This window comes from Sturnira hondurensis, unplaced genomic scaffold, assembly GCF_014824575.4.
Source record: "Sturnira hondurensis isolate 20B ecotype Veracruz unplaced genomic scaffold, ASM1482457v3 Scaffold0013931, whole genome shotgun sequence".
Lineage (NCBI taxonomy): Eukaryota > Metazoa > Chordata > Mammalia > Chiroptera > Phyllostomidae > Sturnira > Sturnira hondurensis.
In genome coordinates, this window is record NW_028086562.1 from 3,842,899 (window position 1) to 3,855,111 (window position 12,213).

The window sequence follows — 12,213 nt, forward strand, 5'->3', positions numbered from 1 at the left end:
GATAAGGGCGGGCGGCCATGTCGGGGGGGGGGGCGAGCACTCGCTCTGACCCCCCCACTGCATCTGGTTCTGCCACGACCTACGGAGGAAACGACGGGTGCTCTGGGAGGGAGGGGCGCTCCTGACAAGTACCCCCACCCTAGGTTTTCATGCAGGGGTCACAGCAGTGGTAAGGATGTCCCCAAATGGTGGCCCTTGGCCCTCAGGAACCACACATTCAGAAGGAGAGCCACTAACAGGAAGAAGCTGAGGTCACAGGGAGCAGAGGGGACCCCGGAGCCACAGCCTGGCACTGAGTTTGGGGTCTGTGGACCTGGGAGCCAACCGAGTGCCCCGGCTGCCAGTGGAGGTCCTTGCCTGTCCCAAGCTTTTAAAGACCACTGACGGGGAGAGGGAGGACTGGGCCCTACCCGGAGCGGGGGGGGGGGGGCAGGCAGAGAAGCCCCCAGGAGGCCACTGTGGTCATCGAGGCCCAGACCAGGGTACACCGCGGGGAGACCCAGACGGTCGTCCGGACCCACTCTGACCAGAGGGCACGGAGGAGGGGGGCCGGGGAGTTGGGCGCCGCACCTGTGAGTGGGAAGTGCCCCTTAGGGCAGGTGAGGGGGTCTGGGGGGGAATCCCAACTGGGCCAAAACAACCCCACCATCCACTCCTGGCAGGGGCAAGTGACAATTGTCACAGTGAGGTTCCTACAGGCAGACCAGCTCGTTCCGTCCACGTCTCGGACCGTCCTCCCAAACCCAGAAGGTGGACGGAGACCACCTTCTCCCAGGAACCATGGGTTCCCACCAGACGCAAGGACTGGCCCAAGCCCTCCAGGCTGGGCTCCCGTGGGATGGTCTTTAGGCCTCTGGCTCTGCTCTGCCGAAGGCCTGAGCTCTCTGGGGTAGCCGCAGCGACCCACGCCTGCCCTGCTGGCCCTGGGGACGCAGGCTCTGCCCACAGGAAAAGCTGCCCCAAAGCAAACCCGGAGGGTGGATGCCCAGTGCTGCCCGCGAGACCACCGCAAAGGGGAAGATGACCCCTAGCGACCGTGAGCACACCCAGCCCGAGAAGGCGGTTCCCAACACCGTTCTCCAGAAACACAGCCAAGGCAGGCGGGGGTGGTGCCAGCCCTGGAACCGGGGTGGCAAAGGGCCCGATGTGCCCGGGACATGCTGTGGGGCCGGGAACTGTGGCTCATGGAGTCCCTTCCAAAGAAGCCAGCTGGAAGGGACCCCACCGGGAAAGCCGGGGACACTTTCGGCATGAGAATCAACAGGAATCGTGGGTTGGAAGCCAAGGGACATGAAAAACCGTGAGGCCGTGGCTGTATCAACACACACGTGAGAGAGTGAACGCGTGAGGAAGTGCCCCCCCCGCCCCCCCGTCCAGGGAACTTCGCTGTCTGGGCAAGAGAACCAGTGGACGGGCACAGATGAGGAAGGGGGCGCACTCGCAGCCTCAGAGCCCCCCCTCCAAACGCGCTGCATCCTCCGCGCCCCAGGTTTCTCCGGAGGGCGGATGGAGGTGCAGTTACACACCCCCAAAGCATCCTATCAACTTTTAATGGACGATAAGAAGAACGGAACACACCTCAACCTGGAAACACCTTTCAGGTGTGATACTCATGTAGTAACCCACGCAGGGTCCCCAGTGCCCAGCCACCCCCCCAGGAGGTGCCCGCCGGCCCACGCTGCAGCTGAGGGTCCTTGGGCCGGGCTGGCCAGTTAGGTACCAAGAGTGTCCCGTGGGGGCGTCCACATGGCGCAGGGGTGAGGGGAGGGCTCAGGGCCCTTCACGAGGATCACGGGCAGGTGGCTGTGGTCCCCAGTGCCCCTGGGCTGCACAGGTGTCCTCCGCTGCCTGCTGTGGGCTGGCCACCCAGCAGTGGGTCCCAGTGGCCCAGTGGCCCTGTGCGTGGCCCTCAGGGGGGGCTCAAGTACTCTGCGGCCACTGGTCATCAGCTGGGTCTCTCTTAGGGAACATGGCTGCCGTCTCCTCCACCGCCACCGTGGTGACATCTGGCAGGAGCTGGGTGACCCCCTGGATTTGGACCGCTGCGGCATGGCCTTCTGCTTGCTGCCTGTTGCCCTGCAAGGTAGCTTCAGCTGAAGACCCTGTGGCCAGCCCAGACCCCCATCCGGGACGCTCAGGGTCACCCCTTGGATCGCCGGCAGGAGGAGCTGGGGCCCCGCCCCCCCGAGTGAGAACCTGCTGGCTGAGGGTCTCACACCCGCAGCGAGCTGGGACCCCGCGCAGCCCGGCCATGTCACCACCAGCGTGAGGACGAGCAGCACTACCTGAGAAAGCCATCGCTTGCGGGCGGATCCTCCTGCCAAAGAGAGACACTCATGTCAGGGGAAGCCACACGGCCAGGGGACCGGGAGTCCCGGTTTTCACCGCACCCTCGCCCGGGACACCGGGCCTCTGGCAGCGAGACTGATGCAGACCCACCCGTCTCTGGGGGCCACGGCAGGTGAGAGACAGGGCTCCCTCCCAGCGGCCAGATGGGGTCCCTAACTCAGCCCAACGCGGCCACCAGCCAGGGAGCGGGTTGAGCACAGAGGACTGGGGGCCGCGGGACTGGGCAAGAAAGGTCACCGCCCAGCGGCTCAGAGTCCCGGGCGAGGACACAGGACAGACTTGAGAGCAGCCCCGGGGCCTGCCGGCCTTCCCTTTGCCCATTTCTGCTCGGTGCCTGCTCCCCCTGCCGGCTCAGGCTCCTAGCCTGGCATGGGGCTCTGTGTGGGGGGCAGGGGGCAGGGGGACAGCGGTGAGGGAGGGAACGAAGGACCCTGGGGCCTCCCAGCCCACCCCCGAGCTTCTCTGTCCCCTGAGGGCAGACGGGACATGGGTGCCCACACTTTGGGACCCAAAGCAGTGTGGCCCAGGGCTCCAATTTGGAAAACAAACCCCAAGAGGACCAGGGGCTTTCGCTCACCACACGGACACTTTCTCACGACCACGAATACAGCTGCCACGCTGAGGACGAGCAGGATGGACAAGAGGAGGAGCCAAGGCACCAGAGAGGAGCACGTGGCGTCTGCGCTGTTGGTCCCAGGCTTGGCTTGCAACTGAAACGGGTGACTGCACCTGGGGAGGGGAGCGGGGGTGTGGGGCTGCAGGCGGAGGGGAGGGCTGGGGAGGGAGCGGCCACCCAGCAGTCCGGCAGCTGCAGGGAGGTGGGTGGGGGTGGGGGATGCAGGGGCAGGACAGCCCCGGGGAGCGGAGACACTCCCCGGGGGAGAGAGACAGCGATGGAGCTGACAGAGAGTGAAGACAGAGTTGGTGCCGGGATGCAAGACTGAAGCCAGTGCCACTGACGGGGGGCAGACCTGAGAGGGGACAAGAAGGGGTCAGGGGGAGGAAACAGACACACCTGGGGAGGGAGGAGGGGGAGGGAGGGGGTGGATGGAGACAGAGACAAACCGAGGGAGTGGGGACAAGAAGGAGAAGGGCAGGGCGGGGACAGAGGACCCCGGTCCCCCCCCAGGGCAGACACACCTGGTCACCCCAGCCTCCCCCCAGAGACTTGGGGCATCCTGGGGCCCCGCCGCAGGGGGCACGGCCTCACTGTGGGCGCCTCTCCCACGCCTCCCCTGGCACCAGGACAGCAGGGAAGCCCCTAAACCTGACCTGGGGGACACCCCAGACCACAGGGTTTCGGGTCCCCGGGGGCAGCAGCCCCGGGGCTCCGGGTCCTAGGACATGCGGGCTGTGGGAATCACCGGATTCAAGCTTGCGGCAGGCGTGGGCCCCGCGTCTGCTGGGGGAGGGCCCTGATTTCCCAGGGGAGCACCGAGAAGCCCCCTCCAAGGCCACCCGAGGTCACCTACTGAGTCCAGGGCTGGCACACCGCCAGGGTCCCGTTGGGAGAGAAGGTGCCGTGCGGACAGTCCTCACACACGGTGTCCTGGTGCTCAGTGCCTGAGAGAGGAGAGTGTTGGCGGGGTCTCCCCAGGGCCCCGGAGCCCTGGGTGGGGCCTGTCTCCGCAGCTGGGCTGTGGCTCACCTGCCGCCTGCACCCTCTGGCCTGGCCTGCAGACGCTGTGGGGCCTGCACTCGGCGCACTGGTCCTCGTCGGGCATGCAGAAGTGGCCCCGGGCGCAGCCGCACACGGTGTTCGCCGTGCTGGAGCACGCCTGCCTGATCCTCAGGCCCAGGTCTGCACCGCGGAGAAGGAGCTCAGGGCCCGGGCAGGGTGTGCCGTCCTCGGCGGGCAGGGCCCGGCCCGGAGGAAACCCAGCCCAGGGCTGGAGAGTGCCTGCAGGTGGACGGCTGCTGCCTGGCCTGGGGGGGGGCGGGGCGGGGGTGACCAGGACCCCAGGCAACTCGGTTCCCTGCAGAGACCTGGCCAGGTCGACCCCAGGCTCAGCCAGAAGGTACTCCTGGGAGGTCCCGCACACAGAGCATGAGCCCCGAGGAGGGGCGTGGCACGAAGGGGCGTGGCCCGAAGGGGGCGTGGCCCGACGCAGGGGCGATGGCAGAAGGATCTCTTCAACAGGGTCCAGGTGTCTTGGGGAGACCGAGACCTCCCAGCCTTGTCCGCAACAGAGTGAGAACCGGTCCCTGATGGGGCGCACGCCGAGGCCAGTCCCAGCCCCGTGGCATCCACCGGAGGAGCACCCCTCAGCCAGGTCCCCAGCCGAGGCTGGTCAGATGGCAGCGGCAAGATGGTGAGAGCCCCTGGGCCAGAGGTGAGGGTGGGGTGCCCTCCTGAGGGGCAGTGCTGTGCCCTCTGACCTCAGCTCAGCACTGTCAGGCATGCTCTTGAGGCTCCCCGCACCTCACTGAACTCCAAAGCATTGTGGCCTCCACTCTTGTCCTAGCCTTGCTCTGGGGTCAGGAAGAAGGCCCAGGGTCCAGTGCTCAGCCTGAGGAAGGACCCCAGGCTGGGTGTGCGGGTTTGGGGTCCTGAGAGCCTGCACTGTGCGGGGAGGAGGCCCGGTGCCCAGGCCCCCAGGAGTAGCGGTTTGCCCCAGGTTGGGGGCCCTTGGGAGGGGACAGAGCCCCTGAGTTCTGGAGGGCCAGGGTGATGGGATGGCAGGGGCAGGGCCACTGGCCCCTCTTGGGAAGGACGCAGGTGTGGCCCTGGGCCTGAGGGTCCCCTGAAGGGTCTCCAGCAGGGAGCACTCCCAGGAGATGAGGGTGGCCTGCCCTGGACAGCTCAGGGCCCGGCAGCCTTGAGAGTGCTGGGCCAGCAGGATTCAGGTGCTCTGCACCGCGGTGGCCAGCCTCACGTTCTCACCTGGGTCACAGACACGACACTGTAGACACTCGACCAGGCCATTGAGGTGGGCGGTGAAGGTCCCCTCAGTGCAGGGTGCACACAGTGTGGTCCTGGAACCCCTACAGGCCTCCTTCACCCGGTAACCTGCAGCCCAGAGAGGCCCCACGCTGAGGAAAGGAAGGGGACGGCCCTCGGGGGCCCGGCAGCCGTGACACTCCCACAGGGGCTCACAGGCCCCTGGGTGGTTCCCCGGGGCCACAGTGAGTCAGGGTGGGGAGGAGTGAGCCCATTTTGCAAGAATGTAAGCCTGCTTTGGACTCCGAGGCCCTGCTCTGAGACCCAGTCCCCTGGCCCTGCATGGGCAGGCCACGCCCCCTGTGCCACCAGCAAAGGGTCTCGGGCGGGAAGGTAAAGCTGCAGGGTGCACCCTGGGGCTCAACCCTCCCCAGTCCCCTCTCTGCCCTTCCAGGGTCTTCATGGCTCCCATGATGCTGGGTGCTGGACACAGGTTCCAGCCAGGGGTGGGACGTGAATGTCTGCCCCCGGCCCCAGCCCTGGCTGCAGCAGCCCTCACACAGGGTCCCTGCAGGGCTGCACCCACCTGGGCGGCACTTGGGGCAACAGTGGTCCAACACTGGGTACTCGTCCGGTTTGCACGAGGTCATCGCCAGCACGCAGTGGGGGCACCCCAGGAAAACGAGCACCAGGGTCTGCAGGGGATGCACAGGGTGCTGGAGCCTAGGTGCTGCCTGGGCTGCGGGGCCTCAGCCGCACCCTCAGGGACACAGGCTCCAGCCACCAAGCCCCGCCAGGGTGATCCGTGAGGGCCCCAGGACAGGCTCAGGGAGCTGCCCCAAGAGCTGGGGTGGGCCACCCCGACTCTGGCCTCTGCCCCTCAGCTCACTAGGGTGGGCACCCCATCCCCCCGGGACGGCCAGAGCCCCTCTGGCCCAAAAGACCTCCAGGCCTCCCCCAGGCCTGCCTGTGCGGGGCCCGCAGGACCCTGGGAGCAGAGCAGGACGCAGGCTGTCCACGGCCTTGGCAATGAGGGGTCATCCTGTCCCAAGGGGTGACCACAGGGCTGACCCAGAAACCACACAAAGAAGGCGGCAACCTCCCTGCCCAGTGTGCAAACATCTGGCCAGTGTGCAAACATCTGGCCAGTGTGCAAACATCTGTCCAGTGTGCAAACATCTGGTCAGGCCCGGGTGGCAGGCTAGGTCTCCAGTAGGGGGCGTGCGAGAGGCAACCAGTTGTTTATCTTCCACCTCCAAGTTCCTGTCCCTCTCCCGACCGTCCCCTCTCTCTAAAAATAAATAAATAATCTTTAAAAGAGAACATTTCAGTTCATCTCCCCAGAAGCCACACAGGCCAGGGGGCAGTGGGCTCACCATGCTGGTGGGCTAACACTCGGCCTTATCTCCCGCGACCTGGCTGCCGGCCTGGGGCAAAGATCAGCCCCGGCAGGGCTCCTGCCCAGACACTGCCAGTGGGCTCACGCCACGGAGGGCTGGGGGGCTCTCCTTTAGCGCCTGAGTAAGGGGGTGGGCGGGGGCGGTGCAGAGGAAAGTTCCTGGGGGGGGAGCATATGGCTTTGCTGCCTGTCCCTCCAGCCCTGGGGGTCAGAGAACTGAGCGTCAGAAGCAGGAACAGCCCAAGAGAGATGGGCTGCTGGGGACGCTGTCCCGTGTGACAGGGCTCAGCGAGGGAGCAGGGACAGGGCTCCAAGCAGGCACTGAGGTAGGCGGGACTGGGGCTCTGGGGGCAGTGGGACAGGAGCGGGGCTCGGGGTGACTCACAAGACTCAGGGCATCGACCACGGGCTTCGGGCTCCAGCGGGGTGGTTGCCAGGCTTGCAGAGGCTCCATGTCCCTCCTTAAGACCCCTCATTCCCCGCCATCAGTCTAGGGACCCCTGCCAGCAGAACCAACACCATGACCTTCCTTCTTCCCGCTCGGTTTCAAAGAGAAAGCGAAAGCAATCGACCTCCGCTCAGTTTCCTCCTCAGCTTCAGTCTCTATGTAAATGCTCGGTAAACCCTCAAGCCTCTGGGTCCAGGCCCTCCCCCACCAGGTGTCAGGCTGAAATTCAGCAAGGGCTGGGCTCTCGGGACAAAGGGAGTGTGTGTGAGGAAGGGAGTGGCCGGGGGAGGGGGCCGGGGGGGCAGGGACTGGTTGGGGGGGTAGAGAGGGGAGCTGGGACGGGCGAGGGCCGAACTAGGGCAGCTGCCCTCCACGTGCCCCTGCCCCCAAGCCCAGAACCTGGTGGAGAAGTGCCCCTAGCCCCTCTCCTGTCCGTGTGCAGCCCCCCTGAGTTTCCAGTAGAAGCGGGTGCCCCCCGAAGCACATCCTCAGGTCCCCCGTCGCTCTGCACCCCAGGGTGCCGGTCCACAGCTTCCGCACTGGCCGGAGTCCTCCCTACTTTCTGCTCCCCTCTTCCTGGGGCCGCAGGGCCCTGTCCACTGCTGCTCAGGTCTCAGGTGGGCACTCTCCCCACACCTGAAGCCTGGCGCCCCCATGAGGGGAGGGGCACTGTGTCACCCCAGAGGGCCTGGCGGCTCCCACCGTGTTCATTCACACTGCCACCTGTCCCCGGAGGGGCTGGGGCTGGGTCATCCCTGCCCCCGTGGTGCGGCTGGGGAAATGGGGGCTCAGAGAGACCCGCAGGCGCTCACTTCGGCAGCACGTGCACGGCATTGGAACGATGCAGGGACTAGTGGGGCCCCTGCGCAAGGCTGGCAGGTAAATTCGTGAAGATTTTCATGTTTCGACACGCCAGTCCAAGAGAACCCGTGCACCCCAATGTTCACGGCAGCACCACTCACGATAGCCGAGTGCCGGAAGCGGCCTAGGCGCCCGTCGGTAAGTGAGCGCATCCAAAACTGTGGCACATTTACACGAGGGAATGGTACGCAGCAGAAAGAGAGAAGGAGAGCCTACCCTTCGTGACCACAGGGATGGACCCAGACAGCATCACGCTCAGTGAGATAAGCCAGGCGGTGAACGACAAATACCACGTGATCTCACCCTCAGCAAGAATCTAATCAACAGAGCACCGGCCTGCGAACCAGAGGATCGAGGTTCGATTCCCAGTCAGGGCACATGCCTGGGTTGCAGGCCAGTTCCCGGCAGGGGACACACGATACATTGTGTGTCCTCGGCAGAGGCAACCATGCATTGATATTTCTCTCCCTCTCTCCTTCCCTTCCCCTCTAAAAAATAAATAAAATAAAACATTTAAAAAAAGAATCTAATCAACAGAACAGACAAGCGAGCAAAATAGAACCAGAGACATTGAAATTAAGAACAAACCAACAGTGACCAGAGGGCGAGGGGAGGGGGATAATGGGGGAAGGGTCGTCAGGGACCACTCTTAAGGACCCACGGACAAAGCCCAAGGAGGGTAGGACCGACCAACAGAGGGTGGGACAGGGGGGAGTCAGGGGGAAATGGAGACAGCTGTTCTTGAACAACCACAGAGAAGGACAGAGGCGCGGCCTGGCCCAGAGCCTCCCCTGAGCACACCCGGCTCCGAGTCTCCAAAGGGATCTCCCCTCCCCGCCTTCCCGGCACCAGGGCCGCCCCCAGCGCTAGGCATGTGTGGGCAGGCCTGGGGTGGGAGGCCCCCACACCCAGGAGGCATGCTGGGGGTTCCAGAGCGGCAGCCCAGCCCCCACCCCTGGTGCCCCCGGTGGGGACTGACTGGGGGAGCCTGCCCCCAGCCCCTCCGCTGCCACGTCACACCCGTGTCCCTGACACCCGTGTCCCTGGCTCCCGTGCTTCCTTCATCGGCGAGGTTGCAAACCCGACGCAATGTGGTGGCTCTGGTCTAATCAGACCAGCCCAGCCCCTGAGGCGGGTGCCCGCCCCCCAGGCCGGGGCAGGGCCGCTATCAGGCCCTCGCCAGGCCCGGGCCCTGCCCTTCCTGCAGCAGGGGCCGGGCTGGGGCCCCTCCTGGCACCAATGTCCTCAGACCCGCTACGTCATTTCACATCTGGAGACCCTGGTGAGGGGAGCCTGGGTGCTTTAATGGGGGTGGGGGCCACACGTCCCACAGGCAGAGCTGTGAGTGCTCAGAGGCCGGGTGGAGGTCGGGGGGGCCCCAGGGCTTTGGGAGCACCCACGAGCATCCCAGCGCCACGGGTTCCCCTCCGTCCCCACCCCGAGGGCCTGGAAGAGGGACACCCCCATTTCTCTCCCCGCAGGTCAACGGGGTTTCCAGAACCCCTGCGGCTCCCTACAGGGGCCCAGAACAGGCTCGGGGGTGCTGGGCCCCCCACTACTCCCTCCTGGGCCCCCACTCGCCTCCCAACGCCTGGGGCACTGGGCAGGGTAGGCAGGCCAGAGGGCTGCAGAGGAGGAGGGCCTGCCTACCCAAGGCCCCGAGGACCCACACCCAGTGAGTCAGCCCACCCGTCCCACCAGGAACCCCTCAAAGGCCGTTGTGTCCACCCCACCCTGGGCAGGTGGGGAAACTGAGGCAGGGCCAGCAGCAGATCTTACCCACAGGCATCAGTGAACGGCATCCTGAATGGAGGGCGGCAGTGCTGACTCCTCCCGGCCCCCCCGTGCCCCACCCTCCCCCCCACACCCCAACATCAAGCCTCAAGGGCGTGAGTGCTGGAGCCTAGAGCCAGGCCTCAGTAGGGATGAAGGGGTGGCCCACCAGAATGCCCTCTGTGCCAGGCCTTTGCTGAAGCCCCGCCTCTTCTGGGAGGCCTTCTCTGTGTGCTGGGTGTGGCACCTTGCCCTGTCTCCACCCTCTCGGCCAGACCTCCATTCTTTCCTGCAAGTGTTATCTGTGGGACCCCGACCAGACAGACGATGGGAACGGGAGTTTTGTGTCCCTGGGAGGAGGAGGACGACCTGGGTTCAGATCTCTGCATGAGCCACTCCCTCGCTCAGCCATTCCCTTGTTCGCTCATTTGCTGGTTTGCTCACTCCGCAGCAGGTGTCCTCCCAGGCCAGGCCTTGATCTGGGCCCAGCTCACCAGTGACAGAATGAGGCCGGCAGAGGCAGCTGGAGCCATTGCTGGCTGGGTGACCCCGCCACATTCCTCAGCTTAGACCCCCAGGCAGGACAGGAGTGGGGAGTGCCGCCCTGGGCTCCGTGCCTCTCTGAAGCTCCATGGGGCTCCTTCTCCCCATCTTTCCCTGGGGGGGCGGCGGAGCCCACCCTCCAGGGCCTCTCCTCTGTGACTTGGGCACAGGGACCCCAGGAGCCTCTTCTCCTTCCTCTCTTGAACCACCTGTCTGTGCCCAGAGGCCCCGGGGGCTTCACGGAGAGCCAGGCAGGGGCTTCAGAGGGCCTCCGGTGCCCACCTCCCACCAGTGCAGAGGGGAAACTGAGGCTGTGCCTGGCCAGGGTCACAAGCCTGCCCTCTGAGGCTGGGTGTCCGGGCCCCAGCGCTGGTGCAGCTGAAGAAGCATCCCCAGAGGGCGGGGCCCCCAGCCCCTCCTCATCCTCCCCCTCCGGCATCCCTGGCACTGCGCCCCACCCTCTGGTCCCCCAACTCCACTGTCTGGGTGCGGTCAGACCAGGAACTCAAGTCCTCGAGTCTCGGCCTCACAGGCCTGAGCACTGACCTCACCTCGGACAAAGCTCGGGCGCAGGGCATCGACCCGCAGAAGCTTCGCGCCCCTCGGGCCACTGGGGATGTTCTGGGGAGGCCCTGGGGCTGGTGTGGGGCTGCAGGATGAGGGCGAGGTCAATGGTTCCCCTTCGGTCACGGGACCAGGACAGGCGGCTGTGGTGGTCACAGGATGTCTCCCATGGCCAGCGTTGCCTTTTGCACACGGAGGGCCTGGGGGATAATTCTTGTGCAAACATCCTGGTTCCCATGTAACTGAAGAGCAACTGTTTTTGCAGAACATCACATGAAGGAAGGAGGGCGTTTTGTAACACTGTCTTGCTACAGAATGTCACCGAGAGCAAGCGGCCACAGGCCGGCCTCTCCAGTCAACACAGGGCCCGCTGGCGTCCCCTACTGTCTCACAGGCAGCAGCTGGGGGCCTTTTCCAGCTGTAAACCCACCGCCTGAGCCCCTCTCCCGGCACCCCCTCTCCCGGCACCCCCGTGCCCCCCCCAGTCTGCCCCCTCAGGCCCCGCTGGCCCTCACCTCAGCCCCGCACACCGCTCTTCCTGGCCACCGCTCTTCCCGATGGCTCCCGTGGTCCCGGTGACGGGGCAGCTTGTGCCCACCCCACAGGTTTGAGGGTGCCAGGCCCCGGCCTGGACTTACAGCCTGCGGCCTCCGCTCAGAGCTGCTGCCTCCTGTGTCTCAGCTCAAGAGGAGTGTCCAGAACACTGTCCGCGGTACAGGGCTCCCCTGGCCTCTGAGCGAGGCTGGCACCCACGGAGGGCCTCTGGCCACCACAACATGGGGGCCTTGGAGGCCACCAGCCGAGCCAGGAGGCGGGGGGGGGGGGGGGGGGGGGGGGNGGGGGGGGGGGGGGGGGGGGGGGGGGGGGGGCGGGGGGAGTTCGGGAATGGGAGGCGGAAGGGAAAGCAGCAGGGATGGGCGAGAGGGAGGGAGCCCAGGTGGGCAGACCCTCAGAAGACCTGGGGAGGAAGGCCTAAGGAAGAAGTGTCTGCGGGTGCAGGCGGGCACACAGTAGGCCCAACAGGGCAGAGGCTGGCGAACTGAGCCAGTCCCCCGACGGAGAGTGGGAGGGGTGGACCGTGCACGGGCAGCCTTCCTGGAAAGCGCTTGAGAAGTGAGGATGGAGTGAGTGTCTGCCATCACTGACTAGTTCACCCAGGGCCCACCCAGGAAGTCCCACGAGGAGCAGCGCGCTGTGAACGCACTCGTCCGAGTGCCCGGGAGCGCAGTGTCTTTACAGGAACAGAGGATGTTGGAAACAACCTAAGACTTCATCAACAGGGAACCGGTTCCCTCCAGCCCGGATGGAGCGGCACCCCCTGGACCCCGCCCTCCGTCACCAAGGCCAGGAACTGAAAGACTGTGAGTCAGCCTTTTTCAGAGACGTGGCAACTCA

The 12,213-nt window shown here is 65.7% G+C and overlaps 1 protein-coding gene across 4 annotated transcripts; it reads right to left on the bottom strand.

Annotated features, from left to right (window-relative positions):
• Positions 1 to 1,694: 1,694 nt before the first annotated feature.
• Positions 1,695 to 11,580, bottom strand: TNFRSF14 (TNF receptor superfamily member 14). Of its 4 annotated transcripts, none has more exons than XM_037062146.1 (9): positions 11,457 to 11,580; positions 7,015 to 7,129; positions 5,817 to 5,925; positions 5,234 to 5,359; positions 3,998 to 4,150; positions 3,822 to 3,912; positions 2,927 to 3,078; positions 2,286 to 2,317; positions 1,695 to 2,076 (listed from the first exon to the last, which is right to left on the bottom strand). In XM_037062146.1, exons 2-9 carry the CDS (start codon positions 7,081 to 7,083, stop codon positions 1,921 to 1,923), a joined length of 888 nt encoding a protein of 295 aa, XP_036918041.1. In that variant the 5' UTR covers positions 7,084 to 7,129; positions 11,457 to 11,580; the 3' UTR covers positions 1,695 to 1,920. The 4 variants fall into 4 exon arrangements, with proteins under 4 accessions (XP_036918041.1, XP_036918044.1, XP_036918042.1 ...); XM_037062149.1 differs by lacking the exon at positions 11,457 to 11,580 and adding an exon at positions 10,806 to 10,824; XM_037062147.1 differs by lacking the exon at positions 11,457 to 11,580 and adding an exon at positions 9,718 to 9,821.
• Between the last annotated feature and the right edge of the window lie 633 nt (positions 11,581 to 12,213).